Below are 26,279 nucleotides of genomic sequence, written 5' to 3' on the forward strand. Positions count from 1 at the left end.
ATGATCGCCTAAATTTTCCGTTTTGGTGGGCTAATCTATGCTCCAGCTATAGATATGAAAAAATGAATGCTGAGATATTGGGGCATAATAATTTGTTTAAACTGGTTTGGGGTCCGTTGACGTCTTTTGTTCCTTCACTGTAGTTATCTTTGTTTTTTGTTTTGTTTCCACACACATCTAGGGAGAGGGGGATACTTCTATCTTAATTTGGGTCCTTTAAGAATATACATCCAGGGTGGGTGGGATTAAATTACTACATATTTCAATCATTGAGAGGATTGGTGGGGGAAATGTCATTCATGTATATTTGTAAGACGAATGTGCTTTTCTTGATATATTATATGTTGTTATATTTGTATTTTGCACTGTTAATATGTGGAAAATCAATAAAGAATTTTTTTTAAAAAAGATATGTTATTTTACTCTTAACCCTAATTATTAATGTCTAGGCTTCACTGTATAAAATGGACCCTGTGTTAAAACCGCAAATATTTGTAATAAAATATCACATCTTAATGGTAGGCCCCATTGATAACTACGCCCCTAAGATGACATAGAAAACCTGGATTTTATTTCAAATATGTGTGAACATACCTCATGAATATCCACTGTGGAAACTGGAAAAAAAAAACCCTGAAAAAAACCCCCCAGGCCTGGTTGTGTCACCTGTGAGCCAAATGGGACACCCCCAGACCTAGAAAGTTCTAGAAACAGTACATCTCTCCCTTTTTAACATTGCGTGTCTTTTGTAATTGTCTCTTTGCGTCTAGCTTCGTCAGCTGCAGATGCAGCTGGAGCAGGAATATGAAGAGAAACAGATGGTGCTTCATGAGAAACAGGATCTGGAAGGACTTATTGGAACCCTCTGTGAGCAGGTAGGAGAAAGGATAGTGTAATCTATTTAGTGGGGGAAAAAAAAACGAACCAGCTTCTGGGAGATAATGAAGAAATTATTCAACTAAGGACTCGATTTACTAAAGTGTGCTAACTTGATTAAGGTACTTTATTTAATAAAAGCTCCATTATATCAATGGCGCCTATTAGTTAAGCGTATAACTTGCATCCAAGTGTACCTACTGTGAAATTTCTAAGATGTCGAATTTATTGGCCTGTACAGCAGGCCAGTTAGACTGTTAGTCGAGAGATTCAGGCTGCTAAATTCCCCAAATAATAGGTATCATTTTAATTATAATTGAAGTAAAATGTGAGCAATAAAAGAAAATGACTTTATTAATCCATCTGTGTTAGTAACTTAGCCCTTAATTTAGCTATAAAGATATAGCAGATTACCAACAGGCCTGCAGGTTTTTTGACAGACCTGCCCGTCTTTTTTATTCATTTTTTTTCCATGGCACAGATATTTTGCGTGTGTTACACCCGCAAAATATCTGCCCCATAAAAAAAAAAGAAAAAACAGGTAGGCCTATCAAAAAAGGCTGAGGGCCCCCCCCCCGTCGACCCACTCCCTCCTCCAACCACCTGACGCTGCCCTCCCCACCCACACGAATATGGCACGTGACTCAACCCTGCAGCCCAGCCCGCCCACCTCCGACCGGCCCACTGCATCTCCGACTGGACTGGCCCACCCCTGGTCGGGCCTGTCCCAACCTGGCTCAACATCTCCCCTGTATCTAAAAGTTGGGAGCAGGAGGGGTGCTCAGTTCCTCCTGCTCCTTAGGCCTCCCTTCAGCGCTGTCTTCCAGAGCAGGAGGAACTGCAAAGTCCTCCTGCTCCTTCATCCTGGATGACGCACTGCGAATGTGGGCCTTATGCCCGCCCCGGTGTATCATATGATGCATGGGGAGGAGCCTAAGGCCCTGATTGGCTCAGACACCTCAGACTCCTCCTCTCTTGGGAGTGGCCTGTGGCACCTGAGCCAATCAGGGACTTCTTTAAGGCTGAGCCTAAGGAAGTCCCTGATTGGCTATGACTTTGACCAATCAGGGACTTCCTTAGGCTCAGGCACCACAGGCCCCTCCCAAGGGAGGAGGAGTCTGAGGTGCCTGAGCCAATCAGGGCCTTAGGCTCCTCCCTGTGTATAACATGATGCACCAGGGTGGGGCCTAAGGACCACATTTGCAATGTGTCATCCAGGAGCAGGAGGAGATGAAGGAGCAGGAGGACTTTGCGGTTCCTCCTGCTCTGCAAGACAGCACTGGTGGGAGGCCTAAGGAGCAGGAGGGCTGAGCACCCCTCTTGCTCCCAACTTTTAGGTACAGGGGAGGTGTCGGGCTGGGTCAGGCCAGGCCCAACCAGGGGTGGATCAGTCAGGTCAGGGTGTGGTGGTCTGGTAGGGGGGTGGCGCGGTGGGCCGGTTGGGGTGGTTGCAGTCATTTGCATGGCAGAAGGGAGTTGGCATACCTCCTGCCTTTTGTGGGGCATCAGCATGGGGGGGGGGGCATTTTTTAGGGGTTTGGAGAGGGAGGAGGCATTTCGGAAGGGGGCTTTTTTATTTTTTAACCGAGCAGTTATTTTGCGTGTGTAATACATGCAAACTATCTGCCCGATTAAAATACAAAATAAAAAAAGCCGGCAGAAGCCCTGACAACAGTGACAGGAGGTTGCTTCTCCTGTCACTACTGTCAGGGTCTGCGCATGCTCCAGGATCGCTCTCTAGCGATCCTGGCTGTGGGTAGGGGGGCGTGTTAACGATCGTCCCCATTTGCATGCAGGCCTTTTGTGAATTTGTCGGTCTGCATGCAATCGGGAACGGATCGGACATGGAATCGGGGGTTAGTGAATCTAGCCCTTTGACGGAACTATGTACATCGCCTAGCAATTGTAATAGGCGATTCATCAAATACTTAAATAAACTTGAAACTTGAAAGTGAGGCTGAGAAGGGGACGAGACAGAGAGGTAGTAAAAACACATGCAGCAAACAGAAGTGTCCTGGCTTTTAGAGTGAAAGCGGGATGACATGGGAGAATTCAACGGGCACTAATCATGTTAACATATGCTAAACACACTAGTGTGCTCTTACAATTATCGCACGCTAAATGCTAAAGATGCCTGTTATATTCCTTATGGGCATCTTTAGCGTTTTATGCATGCTAATTATCACATGCTAATGTGGTAGCAACCGTTGATGAATTCTCCCTTTGGTGACCCGGCTAGGAAGTTATTGCCATAGGTTTATATCCAAATTAAGAGGACCGACTTGCATTCAAAGGGGGAGAAAGAATTAGTGCACTTTTTAGCATATGGTTGACTGTTTCTATTTTTGATGTTTACCAAGAACACTCTAAAATTTCTGTATGGTCAAATTTATCAACCTGTAAACTATTAAGAAGCATATTCAGGCCCCAAGGGGCTCTTTAACTAAGCTGTGCTGGGTTCTAATGCATGCCCAATGCAGCAAAAATGGAGTACTACAAGACATTGCCAGATGTCCCACGGTAACTCTGAAATGAGTGCATACTAACCGTGTGCTAAAAAATATATATATATTTTGAGGGGGCCTGTCATGGGTAGAGAGTAGGTTTTCCTACAGTAACCAGTTAGCACATAACATAAACATAAATCTGTATTTATATACCGTAAAAGCCTTTTGGTTCTAGGTGGTTTACAAAAGAGGTAAAGTTGAGTAGAGACAGCGAACTACAACTTAAGTATGTAGGCCGACAGCTGGAGAGTTCACAAAGTGGTGAGTAAACAGATTTTTACAAAGAAAAAGGCTTACAACGAGGTAAGGTTGACCATTGTCCATGAGCTGCAACATAGAATTGAGGGAGCAATGGTGACAGAAGACTTGTCCTGGGGAGGATTGTTGAATTTGGAGAAGAGGTGTGTTTATAGGAGTTTTCTGAAGTACATGTAGGAGGTTGGTGCTTTGACCAGTTGGTTCCATTCAGAGTCTTTGGAGGCGGCTTGGTAGGATAGGAGTCTGTTGATGAATCTTTTGGGTGCATCCTTTGACTGAGGGGAAGGTAAAGAATGATTAAGGCTCATATTCAATAAACAATGCCTGGAATTAGTCGCCTAGATCAGCACGCCTACCTATCTTAATTTTTTGTCCTCCCCCTCCCCTTTTTACTAAGCCATGGTAGAGGTTTCTACTGTAGCCCAGAACGCTAAATGCTCTGACGCTCATAGAATTCTTTGAGCGTCAGAGTAGCATTGGAGCATTTAGCACTCCAGGCCATGGTAGAAATCTCTATCGCAACCTAGTAAAGGAGGGGTGTTAATTAGCTTAATCAATGCCGTTAATGAGCAATAATGAACTCATAATTGGCAAAAAATTAAATTAATTGGATGGTAGGTGTATAACTCGGTAGGCACCTACCACTTTCATGTAGGCGCCTAGCCCAAGGTCCCTACCAGAAAAAGGGCATGGTTGGGGTGGATCTTGGTTGTGTTTTACATCTAGACACCTACATTGGAATTAGGCACCAGTATTTAGGTCAAGACAACCCTGGCATAAATAGGGGGCAACTAGGATTTTGATGCCTATCGGTGTCTAAGTACAATTTAGGCACAACTAGACATGATTCTATAAGTGGTGCCTAACTGAAGACTGACAAGCGCTATGCGCTGTGTTCCTCGGCACCTATCTTTGAGGCACCATTTATAGAATCACGGCCTATCTGTTTAGTGCCCTTACCACCTATGAAATGAGTAACAGTAGACGCTCATGCACTAATTTTATTTAATGACCACACAGTAATAGCAACAAATTAGTCCATGACCATCAATACAAAAAATAGAAAATCGGCCATTTTACAGCTGTGGCAAAAAACGGCCTTAGCGTGTGGGAAAGACCAGCGTAAGGGCGCATGAAGGCTAAAGTTTGCAGCAGTGTAGTAAAACGACTCCTAATACAGTAGGCATCATTTACGAGGTCATAATCTGAGGTCAAATGTGAACCTTGAAGAGGATGACTGTGCTTCAGTTACTAAAACAAAAAAATGACAGTGAAGTGATGGTGTGAGCAACAGTCACCAACTAGTATGTAATTTATGAGAAACGGTTGTGTTGCTGGTCCAAAGAAGGGGGAAAAAAATGTAACAACAATTCGTAGTCAATTATTATTGTCATGACTACCATTCTGTGGTAATTGTGTTAGGAAGAATAAACATGAATCATTCGAGTGGTTAATCTTTAATACCACAACAGGTGGGAGAAAGGAGACTTGCTGTCCTTCACAAGGAAGCTGAATGGGACTTACCTTGTGGCCATTTTTCTTGCACTTGCATGATTCAGCTCTAATCATAGAGAAAGCAAAGGAAAATGAGTCAGAATTAGACACCTGAAATTTGAAGACTAGAAACATGTTATAAATATATAAAGCCCTAGCAATTTGAATACATGTTATATCCTGCTATCTGGCAATTTGATATTTCATAGGAATATAGGCGTCATCGACTCATGTTCACGTCCTAGCGACTTGGTGAACATCATCAAGTTTGTGTGGTAGAATGCAGAACTAATGGCCAGGCCTTTCTTCTGCGCAGTGCATATTCGCATCAAACGTTTACAAATGAAAGCTCAAGAGAAGCAGAAGAAAGAGAAATGACTGAGAACGAAGAGATGGAGAATGTGAAATGGTGTTCAAGCATTGAATACTTGGAGAAAAGCCATGTTTTAAGGAGTTTCTGTACTTCACTATAGTAAATGTCCCAGTCGTATCTTCCACACCATAGGTGCCATACGATGTCTTCCATGCTAAAATAGCTCATGCTATGTCTGCTACTCAATGTTTGTCATTCCATGTCTACCTTGCAAGTATTTATCATGCTATGCTTGCCTTGCTATTTTTGCCAAGTCGTGTCATACTAGGTTAGCCATTCTTGTAATACTACGCTCGCTTTGTTAAGTCTCGCTATACCATGTTTTGTCATATTATATTTTACACTAGTTTTTTAGCCCGTTACATTAACGGGTGCTAGAATAGATGTGTAGACTTAGGCATTTCTTTTTTCTTTTTCTTTCTTTCTGTCTCTCTCCCTGCCCCTTTTCTTTCTTTCTGTCTATCTTTCTGTCTCTTTCCCTGGCCCCCTGTCTGTCTTTCTTTCTGTCGCTCTCCCTTCCCCCTGTCTGTCTTTCTTTCTTTCTGTCCTCTCTCATTCTTTCAGCTGTAAGGAATACTTCTCCCATCCTCTCCTCTTCTGAAAGGAAGACTCGCCTGCCCCTCCTTTCTGTCCTATTACAAATCTGAACTATCAGTGCTGAAGAACTTCAGAGCCCCTCAGCCTCTCTCTTCAGGGTTGATTTACTTCACAATCTCCCTGAGGACACGCTTTACATGCCGAGAGCTAACGGCCTCGCGTCCCTCCCCCGGACAGCCACAGCGGCCGCCCACTTAACAGTGTCGCGCTCTCAGCCGGGAGCCCCAGACAATCGTCGGCCGCCTTGTTATGGGCCGCTCTGCGGCGTTTGGACAGTCTTCAGCAGCCGCCAGCACCGTGAGAGGAGCCACTGCAGCGTGTAAAGAAACTTCGGCCGGTAGGGCTCAGCTTAAGTTCATTTTTTAGTTCAAAGCCGACGCCGCGGCTCCTCTCTTGATCCCCGCCTGGTGCGATTCAAGAGAGGAGCCGCGGCAGCGGCTTTGATTTAAAAAATGGCGAGGAGAGTCTCCGCCGCTGTCATGGCCTGCTCTGAAGGGAGGGGTGGAAGTCCGCTGTATAGCAGCGCCGCCTCTCTCCATCCACGCCAGGCCCGCACATCCGTCCTCTTTACCTTTTGGCCCCTGTGAGGGGCTGCTGGAGACTTGCAGAGGTGCTGGGGGCGCTGACCGTGCGCGTTCCCTCTCCTCCGAGACACCCCTCCTCCTAACACAGCTGCTCAGTGTTAAGCCTGGCCTGTGAATTTGGGCTCACTGTCACTGAGGCTTCCTTTGCTCTCCCGGGCCTGCTGTCCTTCCCCTAAGTCCCGACTCCTCAACGCGCCATCTAGCGCATGCGCACTCGTGCGGCCACATCCCGACAAAAAAGGGATCAGGGAACACGCGTCGCAAGAGCGCATGCGCGGGCTAGCATTTTATTATTTAAGATACTTTAGCTATCCCCCTCTTTTACTAAGGCGCACTTGCTGATTTAGTGCGCGCTAAATATTAACGCACGCTACACGCTAACTTGTCCATTATATTCTATGCCTCAATATATAAGGAATTACAAACCTTATATATTTTTCAGTTGCAAAATCTCTCACATGATCCTCAGCGAGGCCACCTCCCCACTCAATAAATCTTCATAGCAGGTGCCTTTACACCTCCTCTCGTCATCGGATCCTTATATTTTCTTAATTTTCTTAATTTTTTTTGTGTGCTTGTATTCTTTATAATTTTTTATATTTTAATGTTTAAATACTTAAATAGTTCATAAATAGTGGCTAAAATAAATTTACTTAGCTTTAGATCAGCTCAATTTCTGGTCTCAGTTCATAGAACGGGGGATAACCGACATGTTTCACCCATGTGTTCTGATACGGTTTTTTCAAGATTATCTCTCCCAATAAATATCACTCCATTCCGAACAGAACATTCTCCTCTCCAGATGGAGAATGGAGTGAAATTGAGCTGATCTAAAGCTAAGTAAATTTATTTTAGCCACTATTTATGAACTATTTAAGTATTTAAACATTAAAATATAAAAAAATCTCTCACATGACAAAATATCACTCCATTCCGAACAGACCATTCTCCTCTCCAGAAATCTAATATTTAGCACGCGCTAAATTGGCTAGCGCGCCTTAGTAAAAGCAGGCGTATGTTTTGCCATCCAAATGATGGCTACAAGTCTTTTATTTGAAGTAAAACAATTGAAATGTGTAAAAACAAAGTCCCTACTAGGATCCAAGTTTTGGCGACAGCGTCGTCTTCCTCAGGGGACAATATCACACGTATCGGCGTCTCTGCTTGTGACCATCAGCCTCTTTTTTGTTGTTCTTACCATGCTATACTTGCCATCGCTTTGTATAGATACGCTTTATTACGTATGTAAACTTGTAACCCATTCTGAACTCTTCTGGGAGGATGGGATATAAAGCTAAATAAATAAGGAGTTTCTTAAACGTAGCATAAGACGACGTTTCCGTTCTTAATTTGAAAGGTAGAGTGTTCCAAAGTATAGGAAGGAACCGTATATGCTGGGAGGAGAGAAGCTGATATGCACGGACGGGGAGAGGGACCTTGGGGTGATAGTGTCCGAAGATCTAAAGGCGAAAAAACAGTGTGACAAGGCAGTGGCTGCTGCCAGAAGGATTCTGGGCTGTATAAAGAGAGGCGTAGTCAGTAGAAGGAAGAAGGTGTTGATGCCCCTGTACAGGTCATTGGTGAGGCCCCACTTGGAGTATTGTGTTCAGTTTTGGAGACCGTATCTGGCGAAAGACGTAAGAAGACTTGAGGCTGTCCAGAGGAGGGCGACGAAAATGATAGGAGGCTTGCGCCAGAAGACGTATAAGGAGAGACTGGAAGCCCTGAATATGTATACCCTAGAGGAAAGGAGAGACAGGGAAGATATGATTCAGACGTTCAAATACTTAAAGGGTATTAACGTAGAACAAAATCTTTTCCAGAGAAAGGAAAATGGTAAAACCAGAGGACATAATTTGAGGTTGAGGGGTGGTAGATTCAGGGGCAATGTTAGGAAATTCTACTTTACGGAGAGGGTGGTGGATGCCTGGAATGCGCTCCCGAGAGAGGTGGTGGAGAGTAAAACTGTGACTGAGTTCAAAGAAGCGTGGGATGAACACAGAAGATTTAGAATCAGAAAATAATATTAAAGATTGAACTAGGCCAGTTACTGGGCAGACTTGTACGGTCTGTGTCTGTGTATGGCCGTTTGGAGGAGGATGGGCAGGGGAGGGCTTCAATGGCTGGGAGGATGTAGATGGGCTGTAGTAAGTCTTAACAGAGATTTTGGCAGTTGGAACCCAAGCACAGTACCGGGTAAAGCTTTGGATTCTTGCCCAGAAATAGCTAAGAAGAAAAAAAAAAAATTAAATTGAATCAGGTTGGGCAGACTGGATGGACCATTCGGGTCTTTATCTGCCGTCATCTACTATGTTACTATGTTACTATGTTTTTGCATAAGAGAATGTGATATCCTGTCCTGGGTGATGCCAAGTCTTATACAAGATGAGGATGAAGCATGGTTTGCAAGTTTCAGCTTGGTTAGCATATGTTAGAAGTATGGAGACGGGACTGAGGAACTTTGGTGTTGAATTTATAACGGTGTCCTCAGCTTATAAGAAGGTTAAATTCAGGGGTGTGTAAAGATGTACAGCTTTGAACAAAATTGGAGAATCTGATATTGGTGAGAATTTTTTAGAGCAGGTGTGGGACTATTGTTGGGTTAGGATTTGCAGGCCTTCCTTATCTGCTTCCTGGGCTCAGTCTTTATTTTTTGTGGTGCAAAGGGTGCTGTGCACGTCTTTCAAGCTTTCAAAGCTACCTGAGAATGGATCGAGTCAGTATTGGTCATATAAGCAAGCTGTGAGAACGTTTCAGTATATGTTGTTTGCATGTCCAAACCTGAAGAAATATTGGTCTTTGGAATTTAGGTTGAACTAACATATAAAATTGTTAGAATGAGGTCTGTTGCCTTGACCCAGATGATTCCCTTCCTCCTCTCTATGCTGGAATCATAATGACCGGTGGTTTTTTTCAAACAGAGTTTAAAGGGCTGCTTAATCAGGCCCAGGAGGTAGTAAGTGGGGCCTCAGTTGAGCTGAGAATCCTCAGGTCCAAATGTCTATTCAAGATCTTTACCTTGTTAATTTCCACTAAAGATGTTACCTCAAATTCCTCCATGCAACATCCTGATGAAGTTAGCCTAGCCAATTACTTTCAAAATCAAAATAATAAGAGACTCATTTTCCCAGGCACTTGAAGACTATATGGAGATGAACTCAGTACAAATAGATATGAAAGAAGGGATTCATGCAGATAGGTGCTGGAAAGAATTTTCTACAGTTACCACAGCTGAGGTCACTAACTTATTAAAAGATTATCTAAAAAACATTGTCATCTTGATATCTGTCCTACTAACTTACTGGACCAAGCACCTGTTGAGCTTATAACTTGGCTGATGGAGCTTGTTAACAGGTGCTTGTCAAAAAGACTCTATCCTATGACATTAACGACCATCTCACTGACACCCATTCCCAAAGCCGCAGGTTTAGATCTATCTAAGGTAGACAACTACAGGCCAGTTGTAGGTATATCATGGTTGGCTAAGCTGTTAGAATTCTGTTTTAATACACAACCTTCACAACTTTCTTAATTTCTAAGCCTGGTAGATGACTATCATAGCTCTCAACATGGCTTCAGGCCGATGCATAGTACAGAATCCCTTCTCCTAGAGTAAACATAATGGCAAAGACCTATCTTGGCAAAGGCAAGCAAACTGTACTGTTGCAGTTCGATATCTCAGCAGCATTTGATAAAGTACATCACTCATTACTGCTAGGAATGTGTGGGTTAGTGTTGAAATGGTTCACAGAATTCCTTAGCAAGAGAACATATGAAGTGAGGAAAGATCATATGAAATCTCAAACCTGGGATCCCTTATGTGGGGTTCCACAAGGCTCCCGTCTTTCACTGTTCAATATATGCATCAACGCCTTGGGCAGACGGTTCTCCTCCACACAAGTCCATACTTTTTCTTATGCAGATGATTTCTTCTCTGTGTAGCCAAAAACTACATTGCAAAACATATCTATTCTGATTGAGGATCTAAGTACATGGTCATAGCGGAACATTCTTAAATTAAACAAGCAGAAGACAAAAATGATCACAACTCAATACCTCACTCAGAGTAAACCCTATCCTCAGGTGAGAAGTTTGTGATTAATAAAGCGTCAAAAGTATTTGGAGTAATTCTAGATTCCAATCTCACCATAGGCGAGCAGATTACCTCGCTGTTCAAAAGATTTTTCTTCAGATTGAGGCAGTCAAGGACGATAAGATCAGTCCTGAGCCTGACTAGTTTTTGGACATTGACTCAAACAGTTCTACTTCCATATCTAGATTATTGCAACTCTTTATATTGCAACATCACAAAGAAAGGGCTTCAGAGGTTGCAACTACTCCAGAACACAGCGGCTAGACTGATGTTCCGTAAGGCCTGATTTGAGAGGGCCAGTCCTCTGCGGATAGAACTACACTGGCTGGCAGTCAAGTATAGAATTCAATTTAAAAATGCATCTATGGTTCACAGGAGAAAGCTCGACTGGGCTAAATTCAGCCATCCAAGTTTCACACTCCTTCTATAATTCAAGAATGACTCAACGCTATAAATTGCCTCTTCCCTTGCCACGTCAAGTTCGGAGGAAATCACTCTTCAAATCCGCCTTCGAGTTTCAAGGCCCCAAAATTTGGAACTGCCTCCTGACTTGCTTACGTCAGACCTCCTCCTATCTTCAATTTAGGAAGGAGCTAAAAATGTATCTGTTTTAATTATAGTCTTGCCACGATTCATAATGTCTATGTTGCTAATCTCATTAATCTTATGTAAATCGCAATGATACCCAATTGACATAAGAAACAATATGATATGGTATAGTATTGCATAGGTCTAAAGCTAAACTGTTTGATGTACTTATGGGTTTGGCTGCACAAGTCATCTTTGTGGAAAGACAAATACTGAGCTATCAATGAATGCTCGGTGGAATGTTTGTCTTGTGAGGAAGGACGAGCAGGTGGCGCAAACGGTATGCGCAAACATTTCTGATGGTTTGGGCACCTTTGGATGCTAAGAGGGAAATTCATCAACAGACGCTAACCACGTTTGGCGTGCGCTAAACGCCAAAGATGCCCATTATATTCTTATGGGCATCTTTAGCATTTAGCGTGCGCTAATCATTAGCTAATTTAGCGTGTGTTAATCATTAGCGTCTAGCTTGCGCTAATCACGCTAACACGGTACACCTGTTGATGAATTCCCCCGTTATTATCAGCCTGCAGGTATATAATTTCTGGGTTTGTGCAGAGGACGGTAATTGTGTCCTGTGGGGAAGGGGGTTGAGATTCATGGAGGTACTAGCGGTATATAAATAAAGATTGTATTGTATTGTATTCATTTGATGAAATTTAATAAACATATTTAACATTTAAAAAAAAAATATGGGGATAGCAGTTGTGCTAGCGCTCTTTGAAAGGAGCATACATTGGGGGAGGAAAGATAAGGATGCATTAGATTGGAAAAGTCATCTGGAGCTGTAAGCCTTTAAAGAGTAATATTAATCATTTGGAATGTATGCGAGCAAAAACTGGCGACCATGTATAAGGAGTAGCTGTTCTTAAATTGCTACCTATGTGTATGCTAATTTACATATGTCAATCAGCTTTCTGCACATGTAATTGGCTTGGAAACCTTGTAAGATCTGGAGCTACGTTGCGACTGAGAGACATTTAATTTTCAGTGTCCCTGAAAGCAGCAGATACCAGCTCATTTGCAGTCCAGTGAAGAGAGACAGAACAGTGTGACCTTAGCTTCACAGGGACATTGCTGGTAGTTTTATACATCATTAATGTTGCTACAAGGAAAGTGTTCAAGAAGAATTACTGGAGTGGTGTCTCCAGTGGTGCTGAGTGATCACTGAGGGTCGGGGGCCAGATTCCGGAAGACCGCTACACAGCCATTGAGGACCTCTTCCATCCGTGAAGGCTTTCTCAACAAAACAAGGGACGTTGATATAAGGGATATGAATGGACAATAGTTTTTATTTATTTTGTACACTTCTCCCTCCAATTAACAGACTTGCGAATACAGAAAAAACCATTGTGAATATGGTGAAACCGCGAATAACATGCTGGGAGACCTGGCCTGTTCCTGAAGGAGAGGCAACACACGGTGAAGAAAGTGACGGGAATCGGCGATTTTCTCTGTAAATGCTTGGAATCGGCGATTTCTTTATGCAAGCTGGTGTAATTAGGGGGGGGGGGGGGGAAGCCAGCAAGCTAACAAAACTGTGATTACTGAAACCGCAAATATGGAGGGAGAAGTATACTTTTATTTCAGGGGGTTGTTTCCCCCCCATTTTTGTGTGTGCTTTTATATGGCTTCACTGATTTGAAAGTACACATCCAAAACAAACACGCAATAAACAAATAAATCTAAGGAAGAAACAAAAAAATGGAATCTTTCATTATTACAAACTAGTTTTTAGTCCGTTACATTAACGAGTGCTAGAATAGATGTGTCTGTCATTCTTTCTTTCTTTCTGTCTGTCTCTCTCTCTGGCCCCCTGTCTGTCTGTCATTCTTTCTCGCTCTCAAATAGCAAATAGAATACGGACACACATCACGGCGACAGGGATCACGACATTGTAAGTGCGCATGCGCACATGGGGTTTTATTATAGAGGATTCCAAACATTCTAGAAAATCCCACTCATTATTTTCATTTCCTTCTGTAAAGGGATATAAATATAAGAAATCTCAGGAACAATTGTCTTTTCAGGCAGCCTTATGGACTAGGGATCTAACTCGCATATTCACATTCTCAAATTCGTATCAACAATTTTGACGTGCCTTAAAGACGCATCTTTTTAGGGAATCTTTCAGAAGTTAGATATTGGATGTCTATTCATTTGTATTACTACTCTTTGTGAACCACATAGAACTTAATGGTATTTGCAGTATACAAGTGAGTTTTTATGTTATGTTATGTAAAAATGGTGCAGTTAGGTCTGGGCCTGTCATGTTCCTGCTCTCCTACCCAGTCTAGGTTTACTAAATGCTTCACCATCCTGCCAAACCACTGGGGATCCCTGTAATCCTCTTTGCCCACAAAGTTATCCAGGCACCAGAGCTGAGCATCAGCAGCTTGTGATAACTGCCAGATTCGATCGTTTCTCAAAAGGTCCCCGGTGCAAGAACGACACAATTTCGTGTTTCACATTTTGCTTCTTCAGGAGGAAGAAAATTACTCCTGAAAAAAAGAAAGGAAATGGTGTCAGATAAACATTTCAACCAACTGAAAGACCAGTAGAGAAATACAATTTTTTCAAAATCCATAAAAAAAAAAAAAAAGTCAAAATGGCCGCTAACCTACACCTAGCCAATTTTGGCACTTAATTGAATTTCAGTTTACCTCATTCACTGTGTTTGTTTATATTTGATCTTCTTACTACTGTTATTCTGTTAATAACATTGTAAGTCTTGCTGTACACCATCTCGGATGAATATTTATTTATTCATTTCAATTTCTATCCCGTTCTCCCAGAAGCTCAGAACGGGTTACAAGTAGACATTCACAATTCAATATCTTCAAAAAAGGCAGTTAATAAATGTAAATAAATAAATGATTTAATTAGCTTAATTGGCGCTAACAAGCTTAATTATTTTAGTTAGGTGCCTAAATTGGTAGGTACCTACCGATTTCGGGTAAGTGTCTACCAGAAAGTGGGTGTGGTTAAGGGCGGATCTTGGGTATGTTTAGCATGGAATGTTGCTACTCCTTGGGTTTTGGTCAGGTACTAGTGACCTGGATTGGCCACCGTGAGAACAGACTACTGGGCTTGATGGAGCATTGGTCTAACCCAGTAAGGCTATTCTTATGTTCTTATATGAGTCAAGTATAGGGCAATAAAGCCATTGTGACATCACTGATGAGGTTGGCTCTGAGGCAGTGTGGAATGAGGCATTATGACATCACAATCTCAGCTCTGAAATATTGCTCTCATTGGGGTTCCAGAATATTGCTATTCTTTGAGATACTGGAATGTTGCTACTCTTTGGGTTTGGGCTAAGTACTAGGGACCTGGATTGGCCACTGTGAGAACAGGCTACTGGGCTTGATGGACAGTTGGTCTGACCCAGTAAGGCCAAGGAAACCTTGGCATAAATAGGGAGCGCCTAAGGCTCTGGTAGCTGCTGGTGCCAAAGTCCATTTTAGGCGCCGCTAGTGCTGATTCTATAAATAGTGCCTAACTGAAGATTGATAGCCGCTATGCGCCGACGTCCTCAGTGCCTAATTTTAGGCGCTGTTTATAGAATCAGGGCCTAAAGGATCATACGCTAAGCACGCACTAATCGGTTAGCATTTGGCAATATTGCTGTGCTGATTACTGCAGGACATGCCTATTCTCCACCCCCAGACTTGCCCCCAGGGCTAAAAAATACATTTTATTTTTTAGCTCAGGGATAGCATGTTGAGATCCAAAAATGATCACAGGACACCTCAGCGCGCTCTATGGGAGACCTTTTTTGCTGCAGTAAGCACACATTAGTGTTTACCGCGGCTTTGTAAAAAGGCCTCTATGGTTTTATTGTAAACTAGTCTTTAAGCCCGTTACATTAACGGGTGCTAGAATAGATGTGTGTCTCTGTATTTCTTTTTTTCTTTTTCTCTCCTTGGCTGCTTTCTTTCTGTCTGTCTGTCTTTCTTTCTTTCTGTCTCTTTCTTTCCTCGGCTGTCCACCACCACCCCTTGCCTGCTCCCCCTGTCCAACAGTAGCCCTTCTCCCTTCCTTTTACCTCCCCCTTTCCTCTGTCCAGCAGTAGGCCTCCCTTCCTGTTACCTCCCCCCCTGTCTAACAGCACCTCTTCCCTGCTCCCCCTGTCCAGCAGTAGGCCTCCCTTCCTGTTACCTTCACCCCCTGTCTAACAGCACCTCTTCCCTGCTACACCTGTCCAGCAGGCCTCCCTTCCTGTTACCTCCCCCCCTGTCTAACAGCACCTCTTCTCTGCTCCCTCTGTCTAGCAGTACGCCTCCCTTCCTGTTACCTTTCACCCCTGTCTAACAGCACCTCTTCTCTGTTCCCCCTGTCCAGCAGTAGGCCTCCCTTCCTGTTACCCCCGCCCTCCTTCTAACAGCATCTCTTCCCTGCTTCCCCTATCCAGTAGTAGGCCTCCCTAACTGTTACTTTCCCCCCCCTGTCTAACAGCACCTCTTCCCTGCTCCCCCTGTCCAGCAGTAGGCCTCCCTTCCTGTTACCTATCCCCCCCATCTAACAGCACCTCTTCCCTGCTCCCCCTGTCCAGCAATAGACCTCCCTGCCTGTTTCCTCCCCCCTGTCCAGCAGCACCTCTTTCCTGCTCCTCCTGTACTGCAGCACCCCTTTCCTGCTCCCTGCTCCCCCTGTTCAGCATCTGGCTGTTTAGAAAAGGAGGGCAGACAGAAGAGCAGCAGAGGGCCTTACAGTGCTCCCTGGCTGTGGATAGGTCTGCCGCTGCCTGGAGGAGCTGAAGAGCAGGGAGGCCCACGCTTAGAGGGTGCTTGGGTGCGTGGGAAGCTGTTTTGCGGGCTAGTGGGTGTGAGGATCGGCCGGGATCACAAGAAATTCCCGACGTTCTGTTGCCGACCAATTAGTTCTGTGCTGGAGGTATTTTTAAGTTTAAAGCTGCCACCGCGGTTCCTCTCCCAATTCTTTCCTGCGTGAGAGGAGCCGCAGCGGCGGCTTTGAACTTAAAAATAACTTCGGCCATAACTTACCACTGAACTTAAAAATTACTTCGGTGAGAACATCCTTGGGTCCACGAGTGTGGTGCCGTTTTTCCTCCCATGCTCATAGAACTGTAAGCGCACATGCGCACTCCTGCCTGCCATTGACATACGGATCACGGAACACGCAGGTAGGAGTGCGCATGCGCATGCACGCTTAGCGTTTTATTATAGTAGATTGCTCAGTTTTAAGCTGTGTTTAAATGTTATAAATAATATCCCATGCTTTGGCCATGGATCTAATAAAGTCTTTCTGACTGCAGATTGGTCATCGAGACTTCGATGTGGAGAAGCGTCTCCGGCGAGACCTGAAGAGAACACATGCCCTTCTGTCAGACTTGCAGCTTCTCATGGCATCCAGGGAAGACTCGGGGCAGCCAGGAAGCAAAACGGAATTGGAGAAAGTTCAAAGCCAGGTTAGATCTGTATAGAATTTATAACACCATGTGACACAATTTTTATTATAAGTGTAATTTGCCTAAAAAGTATAGAAAATATCTGTTATTTCCATAAAACTTTGCTTTTGAAACACAGATAGTCAAATTTTGCAATTTACCTATTTAAAACATGAAAACACCAAATTTTCATCTCTTAATTCTTATGTTCTTATGTTCTCATTCTATTGTCCTTGGTAGTGATGTTTGAAGTCCAGTATATCCTGGTGGAAACGTTCACCTTGCTCCTTTGAGTATGCTCCTGTGTTCTCCTTGAGTGTCTCAAGATGAGCATCAAGGACATAGACTTTAAGAGAAATCCAACAGCCCATTTTACTGTAATTCTTCACCAGATTCTCAACCAGCTCCACATAGTTTTCAGCCTTGCCCAGGAAGCCCCAAACCACTGCGACAAAGCTGTTCCAAGCCGCTTTCTCCTTCCTAGTTAGCTTCTTGCTTGATTTGACGGTATGGCAAGCTTTTAATAAACTTGAAACTTCTTGTGAAATTCCTTGTACTTCAGGATGCTCTGTATCTGTGGTCCAACAAAGACACCGGCTTTGACCTTTGCCTCAGACAGATTAGGGAAGATCTCTTGAAGGTACTTGAAGGTTGCCAACTCCTTATCTAGAGCTCTGATAAATTGTTTCATTAGGCCCAATTTGATGTTCAGTGGTGGCATCAGCACCTTCTGGGGGCCACCAGTGGCTCCCATTTGATGTTGTCAAGTCACAAATCAGAGGAAGCACCACCAAGGTTTTTCCACAGTGCTTCTGCCACAATATGACCAGTCTGCTTGAGGCAATTGGAATTTCCTGTAACCCAAAAGAGTGACTTCTCTTCATTGACAGCTTATCCAGGAGCATCAAAAACCATGGATCATGCTGCTTCATAACGGGAACAAGTACCCATCTCTTCCAATGGTTCACTCACTGCTCCTCAAGACCTTACTTGGCACCTTGAAGTATGATGAGTACAGTCGGGAGGTCATTGGAGACTTCAAAATGTAGTGCCATTCCTAATAGGCCTCCCAAGGAGGTTTTAGCAAGTTTCCGTGCTATCTCTGCCATTGGGAGAGTAGGGACACATAGGGCTCCTTTTACTAAGGTGCGCTAGCGGTTTTAGCCCACTTAAGCGCGTGCTACAATACCGCACATGCTAAACGCTAATGCCTCCATAGAGCTTGCGTTAGTATTTTTCATTTAGCGCGTGGTTAGCGTGCGCCCATCTTTAGCGCGCGCTAAAAACGCTAGCGCACCTTAGTAAAAGGAGCCCATAGGCACACTCCTAAATGAAGGACTGGCCAAATGGATTGAGTCCTCTGTGGGGCATGTCAGAGGAGCGCTGAAAAGTTACATGTGTCCTTATAGAATACCTCCTCAGGGCACCTAACTTGTAGACCAAGTTTCAGCAGGTGTAAGCCTAACACCAAAAGTTAGGGTGCTCACTCCTTATAAAACTGCGCTTAGTGTCAATTTCCCCAATCTTTGAATGCCTTTTATAGAATTCCCCCATACTGCACATATAAATATTAGCAACTAGTTTCTCAAATTGCCTCTCACACAGGGAAAAATGTCATAGTCATGATGGGGAGAAGAAAAGAAGCAGAGTGCATGGTATGAGGGTGTGATGGGGGGGTATATGTCCCATCATGGGATATGGGAGGGTCTTGTAAGGTAATTCCCAAAGATATGGGATATAAGAAGACAACCTGGGTGTAGGATGGCCTAACTGAACTTTGTTTTCTCTTGGGATGAAGAGCGTGACCTTGCGTGGGTGGTTGTAGCTGGTTAGGTAAGCTACGTGGGAGGTGGCAGGGACACGTTATCCATTGTATTCCTTTTCTAAATATTCCCTGAGTTGCAGAACTGAAAGACTGTTGTATTAAAACTGATCTGAGGAGCATTTGCATAATATTTGCATAAGAGAGGAACTCTATGAACTTCTTGCTGTAAAAGGGCTTTTATGCCCCATATTCTCTATAAGAAGTAGAAATAACAACCTTGGACTGATGCAGAAGATATGGGTTATTTCTCAGACTCTTGGATAAATACAACTTTTCTCACCCTAAACCAAAGGGGGGGGGGTGTGTGTGGTGGGGGGAGGGTTTGAGAAGAAGGACCTTTAGAAAGAATTGTGCCTTGAGATAGAGAGGAAGAAAGAGCTTCGCAGAGTCTTTTCCTCTTATGAATGCTGGCAACTAGCTTAACCCTCAGTAAGTCCAAACCTTGACCAGCCATGATTAGTAGTGAGCTGTGTGATTGGTAGAGACTGGAGTGACCAGTGAGTTCAGGAAGGGACCAGAGTGATCAATCTTGACCAGTCATGCCCAGTAGTAAGCTATGCAACCAAATGACTAAAGAAAGCAAGAGGAACCAGGGAGTGACCATACAGGATCAGGTGCAACATTCACTTGGCTTATGTTTTTTGTGTAGAAGGTGAATTTCAGGAAGAGACCAAGGTGTGACAGAAGGTATGAGTAGCAGGGAAGAATGAAGAAAGTATCTATTTGGGAGAAAATGGGGAATGGAAGGGGAGATCTGGCATGGGTAGTGATGCAAGGTGGGAAATGCTAGTGGTGTGATGAAAGGGCCATTGGGGATATGCAGTGGAAAGGGCAAGTGCTGGCAAAATAGCCTCCCAAAAGCTCCCTTCCCTTTTGGGTTCATAAATTCATAGGCTGACTGAAGAGGGTGATGCTTCCACCCCAAGCAACATCCATAGCAATAGGTGAGGGAGAGAGAGAGAGAGAGGAGGAAGCTGTAAGGTAACACAGTATGTAACTGTGACAGGTTAAAGTTCCTGTCACAGGCCAGCAGAGGGAGTCTGAGCAGCAGAAAGAAGGAGCTAATTTGCATAAGATCCTGCAAAGGCATCTGGGGGCTGTCTATTCACCCTGAGTGAAGTAGAGTTCTGAAAGGACAGCTCTAGAGCAAAGAGCTGGGAAATATAAGAGCTCCTTTGGGAGATTAGGCAAGTTTCAAGGGGAGGAATGTTGGCTTTAGCCTAACCTTCAGTAAGCCCAATAGACCAGCCTGACCAGTAGAGCTTGAAGTCCAAGGGGGACTCAAGCTTGATGACTAAAAGAGGGCCTGGTGGGAAACATGGGAGAGACCAGGAGAGTGAGAGATTGGAAGAGTTCTCATGGAGAGCAGCTGAGGGACTGAGAGGAGACCTCAGGAGTGACCAGGCGAGTGAGCAACTGGGAGCAGTGAGTCTGGCAGAAGGAGTAACTGAAGGGCCTGGTAGAGCTTGGAGTCTAGGGTCTAGGGTCTGGGGTCTAGGGCTTGAAGACCATCAGTGGGACCAGTGAAGAGTGTTCAGAACCTGAGGACCCAGAAGCCCAGGGACCAGAGGACTGGTGGTGGCCCCCACAAGCAGTTAGAGGAGTCCAAGGTTCACAGATGTTGGTGACTGGTGAGTGACCGGCGGAGGGACTGGTGGCAACTGGCAGAAAGACCAGTAAATAGTACCAGAAGCTGCCAGAAGACCCTGGTACCAGAAGCTGCATGTAGACCCTGAGAACCTTGGCCAAAGGTGACTGGCAAGTGACTGGTGGTACCAGGAGCTGCCTGGAGGTCCAATGAGGGTCAGAGAGGACCCAGAGATGACCAGGAAGGGCCTGGAGGGACCTGTTCACATGTATTAACAGAGTGATTGGTAGTGGTGGTGTTTCAACAGTACCCAATGACAGAGAAGGAAGACCAGAAGTATCAGGGGACAGATGTATGACGGGTAATGACTGCTCTGCCCGATCACAGTAACAAAAGGAATTACAGTAATGGAAATGCAATTATGTTTCAGAACACTTTTACTTATTGCAGTCTTTGTTTAAATTGCTTCATGTTGATACTGTAGCACAGTCCAATGCAATCTAGTTTGTGTGGAGATTTAGAGCTCTACTAGAAAATAAAGAGCCAAGAAAGTAAAGGGGAAAGAAAGGGGTTACATAAAGCAATGATGTGCTGAGGCTTATCCCAGGGGAACTCAGACAGACAAATTCATTGAACCTGTAACTTATAATAATTCCAGGCTGGACTCTGTTATTTCTTAAGCAAATGTATTTAATAAAACTTAAAGAAATAAATAAACTTACAGTTCAGATGATCTTAAGGATTTCCTCTCTCACAGAATCCACACTTCAACCAGCTTTCCCTCTGATCAGGGCAAGCTGGGAGTGTTTTAGCATAGACTTTCTCTTTGCTGGGTAACACAGTACTCCAACTTATTCAACTGAGCTGTAATTAGACTAGCAGATACAAAGGTAAACACCTGATGGAACAACATAGGACCATAGAATCATGACAGCAGATAAAGGCCCATCTAATCTGCCCATCTTCAGTAACCATTATCTTTTTCTCTTTCCAAGAGATCCCAGGCCCTTTTAAATTCAGACACAGTCTCTGTTTCGGGAAGGGGTAAAACGCGGACCTCACGGACCCTACGGATCTCGTGGATCTAAAACCGCACGTCCTTAAAAATCCGAGGTCCGTGCATTGACAAGTCCGCCTTCGCTTTCCCTGCAGCTCAGCTCAGGCCCCTGGCTCCCTTGCGGACCTCACAGATCTGAACTGCCGTCACCCGTCACATCTTTAAAAATCCGAGGTCCGCGCCACTTTTGAGGTCCCTGCCACTTTTACTCTTGCTCTGACAGAGCTCTATGACAATTTAACTCTGATGGATCCTAGCATAGGGAGGGAAAAGCATTAGGATCCGTCAGAGTTAAATTGTCATAGAGCTCTGTCAGAGCCAGAGACTAAAAGTGGCACGGACCTTAAAAGTGGCGCGGACCTCGGATTTTTAAGGACATGCGGTTTTAGATCCACGAGGTCCGTAAGGTCGTGAGGTCCGCATTTTACCCCTTCCCCTCTGTTTCCACCACCTCTTCTGGGAAACTGTTCCACGCTTCTACCGCCCTTTCCGAAAAAAAAGTAATTCCTCAGATTATTCCAGAGCCTATTACCTCTTAACTTCAACAACAATGCTCTCTAAATCACATGCTAGCTAACATTAGAGTCTGCATCAACGCACCCTGGGATCAGGGGGACTTCAGTATACTAAGCCCACACAGCAGTGTTTACATATCTTAAGCAATCTGCACTCATGAATGTGAGGGCTGAACACACAGCATCACTCTGAGAAGTGTTTGCTTTACAGTAGAGAATGACACGGTGACAAAATTCATCACCGTTCCCGTCCCTGCGGATAACCACGGGAAACCATCTTCATGTCATTCATGTTACATACATTTATGCTTTTGTTGTGTATAAAACCTTTAATAAAACTTACTGAACTTAAAAAAAAAAGGAGAGAGGGAAGAATCAGAGTATGAAAGGCCACAGCCACTGACCCGCAAGCTTTGCTTTGAAGAATGCTGGTGTAGAAGGACCGAAGTTGAAACAGACACTACAGAATAACAGTCTCTGGTATCCAGAGCAGATATTGTGATGTCATAATGCCTCATTCCACCAGTGCCTAAGAGCCAATCACATCAGTGATGTCACAATGGCTTCATTATCCTTGGCTCACATAAGAATCAGAGTATGAATGGCCACAACCACTGACCCGCAAGCTTTGCTTTGAAGAATGCTGGTGTAGAAGGACTGAGGTTGAAATAGACACTAGAAAATGACATGAGATTATTTCCCGCGGTTATCCGCAGGGACGGGAACGGTGATGAATTTTGTCCCCGTGTTATTCTCTACTTTAATGTAAACCGCCTAGAAGTCGCAAGATAGCTGGCGGTATATAAAAATAAAATTATTATTATTATTATTATTATTACTTTGCAGCACAATAAGTGGGTCGCTAAAACTGGGGATTTTGCATTGCCATTACACTGTGAGCCTCTGTTTCTTTTCACTGGCATGTGGATTTTGCTAGAAGAACTGGCACCGACTATACGTTGCTAATCTTTATTCAGTGCCAAGAGGGTATCTGAGCTTCCAGTAACCTTAATTTGGCCATATCAGTCCTGCTGTCATTTGCATAATACCTAGCAGTCTGAGTTAAAAGTGTTTCACGCACGCAGTCACCATCTCCAAATGCAGGCAGTTGAGTTTTCTTTATAGATTTAGAGAGTTCAGCTTCTCCACAGGGGCTTTTCTCCCCCATCCTGCACGCTCAGTCTAATAAATCTATTCAACTTGGTGTTTCACAGCTTGTCTCTGTATTCACAGCTCTCTGACCCACTCAGCCCTCTGAATTTCGGTCTTTTGTGTTGAGAAAACGGTATTAGACACCCAGGGAGCTCACTGGGAGCCCTAGTTAAAAGGCCGATGGCTGCTGCTCTGCAGAAGATTCTTCCCTATTAGGGCAGGAGTTCACGGTGAGATAAGCGACAAATTCTGAAGCTTTGGGGATGAAACGGTAGACCAGCTCATCTTCACTCCACGACGTGAAGCTTTTTTTTAACAGTATTTTTTTCCATTTTCAACTCGCTCCCGTCTGAATATTCAAAAGATAGAATTAGGCCAGGCTATTATATTTTTCTTTGAGCAGGGTGTGATGAGTGGGGGGACAAGAGACGTCCCACCATTATCTGAAGCTGATATTTGTCTGACTTCCAATATTTTGCAGGGTTTAAAAGGCTAATATGATAACAATATGCTTGTATATCGCAGCTACCTCTCAGTTCTGTGCGGTTTACAGAGTAAAGATACTGGACATTCACAGTGAATTACAATCCCTTAGTTAAAAAATATTTACCAAACAAGTATGTTTTTAACAATTTTCTAAATACCAGATTAGGGTTGGAACTTAATAAAAAATTACCAAGATGTTTATCACTTATACCTAACATCTATTAATTGTCAGTCCCGCCCCTAATCCCACCCTAGCCCCGCCCCAATCCCACCCTAGCCCCACCCCCAATCCCGCCCCCAATTTCTTCCATTCATTTTTCAGAATTGACGTCGGGAAGAAGGCTTCTGGGCGGCAAGAAGAAGGTGCAGTGGCGGCGGACGGTGGGGTTTGAATCGGCGCGGCAGAGAGGGAGGGAGGGGAAGCGATCGCCGGTCCCGTGGTCCCCGCACACAGCTTCGGGATGCTGTCTCTGAAGACGGGACATTTCGGCGTCCCGAAGCAGTGGGTCAGGACAACGGGATGGTCGGTACAATAACGGGACGGTCCCGTTGAAAACGGGACGTATGGTCGCCTTACTTATACCAGCCTGTAAAGATAGAATTCTGCCAAAGAATCGTTTGTAAACACATCCCTTAATAGATGGAAAGTCAAATATCCGCAAACCTTTCTGTTAAAAAATTCAAAGTGGTCAACAAAATAACTAGGTAAAAGACCTTGTAAAGACTTAAAACAGAGACAACCAAACTTAAACAATATTCTCACCTCGATTGGCAGCCAGTGCAATTTTTGGTGATATTTTGTCACACGTGCCATGAGGCTGAGAAAAGGGTCTGTGACTGTGGGTGAAGAGGGAAAAAAAAGGCCGTTTTGTGTGCGATGTGCCCAGAATGTAACTCAGTGCAATGTCTAAAAATAGAAACGGTGAGCAAGCGGAGCTGAAAAAGATGTTCCTGGCAGTTGTTAGGTGAATCAATGCTAAGAGACGGCACAAAAAAAATAAATAAATAAATAAAGCGGAACTCGGAAGCTTTCAGGGACATTAATTTATCGCCTGTAACATGCGTATTCTGTACTGGTGTGCTTGCCTAAATCATCAAGCCGAGCAGCAGCTAGATAGTGACACTGGTAAACCATGCGGGATATTGACTCAGATAAACTGTTTGTTGCAGTGCTAGCATTTTCAGGTGACATGAATTATTTGCCTCTGAAGAAGCGAAGATACGAGAGCTTCAATAGAAAAGCCGACTGTCCACAACAGTGAAAGTTCTTTTCGGGTCCAGCAGAGATTCTCAGTTATCTGACCTAAGCGGGCCTGACCCGTCGTCGGATAACTGAAAAGTATGGTAATCAAGGGTTTATGGTCAAATAGCGCTGCCTTGGCCCTGAAAGCAGGGCCCCAGGCTATATCCCTGCTAAGCTGAGCGCATGAGCGATCGTTCATACGTTCTAAGCGCGTTGCTCACATGGCCCCTCACAAATACACCTGCAGATCTGGAAAATTGTTGGTTTTTAGAACTTGAAAGTTATTAACGTGGAACAAAATCTTTTCCAGAGAAAGGAAAAGTAGGCAGATTCGACCATGTTACCCCTCTTCTAAAAGAAGCACACTGGCTCCCTATTTCTCACCGCATCACCTTTAAAATTATCTTACTATCTTTCAAAATAAAGCTCTCTCATTTGCCCTTATTCCTTGACAAACTTCTCATTCCCTACTGCTCTTCTCGCAGTCTAAGATCAACTGATCAAAAACTTCTATTTATCCCCACTATCAAAGACTTCTACAATACACGTAAAGTAAATTTCGCAGTAACTGCCCCTACCCTCTGGAATTCCCTGCCACAGCAACTCCGCGACGAATCACGACTTGACAAATTTAAAACAGACTTAAAAACGTTTTTATTTCGCGATGCCTTCTCATTCACTTAGAGACATCTTCTCTAATTACCAAAAAAAAAAAAAAATAACCGCTTTCTTTAAAGCGCCCCTCTCCATCATGTTTTATCCTCACCCTACTATCTCCAATTTCTTCTCAAATATGTAACTTTACCCCCCCTTTTCCTTTTACCCTCACTATCTAGTTCGTCTTGTGATGTTATATGTAGATACACAATGCCTCTTTTTTTTAGTTTTGTATAATTTCTCTTTCTTTTAAACATATTGTTAACCAGCCAGATATTAACTTGATGGTTGGTATATCAAAAGTAATAAAACTTGAAACTTGAAACTTGAAAATGGTAAAACCAGAGGGCATAATTTGAGGTTGAAGGGTGGTAGACTCAAGAGTAATGATAGGAAATTCTTCTTGACGGAGAGGGTGGTGGATGCTTGGAATGCGCTCCCGATGGAAGTGATGGAGAGGAAAACGTTGACAGAATTCAAAACACAGAGGATCTCGAACCAGAAAACAATGGTAAACTGTATATTGAAGAGCTAAGGCCAGTACTGGGCAGACTTGCACGGTCTGTGTCCCATGTACCGTATGGCCATTCGGTTGAGGATGGGCTGGGGAGAGCTTCGATGGCTAGGATAGTTTAGATGGGCTGGAGTGAGCTTTGACGGAGACTCCTCCAGTAGATGGAACCTAAGCACAGTACCGGGCAGAGCTCTGGGTTTTTAACCCAGAAATATCTAGGAAAAAGGGCAATTTAAATTAAATCAGTCATTTAAAGAAAAGGTACAGTTGGGCATACTGGATGGACCATTTGGGTCTGTCTGCTGACATTTGCTATGTTACTACGTTACCTGTTGCTCAAACAAAAAAAAAAAAAATTTTTTTTAGAACTTGTCACTCTCACGAGAAAATATTTGCACTCGTCCGGCCAATCCTTAGAGGGAACATTGGTCCCAGGGTCAAACCCTGCACGTGGAGAGGGGA

General features: G+C 43.9%; 1 protein-coding gene across 2 annotated transcripts in view; it reads left to right on the forward strand.

Moving 5' to 3' along the window:
* The window catches only part of MYO18B (myosin XVIIIB), a 565,740-nt gene that overhangs the window by 405,989 nt on the left and 133,472 nt on the right, over positions 1-26,279 (forward strand). For both annotated transcript variants that reach the window (XM_033955841.1, XM_033955842.1), the window contains 2 exons: positions 771-875; positions 16,649-16,801. In XM_033955841.1, the coding sequence (XP_033811732.1) occupies positions 771-875; positions 16,649-16,801 (258 nt within the window). The remainder of the gene's footprint in view (positions 1-770; positions 876-16,648; positions 16,802-26,279) is intronic.

Source organism: Geotrypetes seraphini, chromosome 8, assembly GCF_902459505.1.
Source record: "Geotrypetes seraphini chromosome 8, aGeoSer1.1, whole genome shotgun sequence".
Taxonomy (NCBI): Eukaryota; Metazoa; Chordata; class Amphibia; order Gymnophiona; family Dermophiidae; genus Geotrypetes; species Geotrypetes seraphini.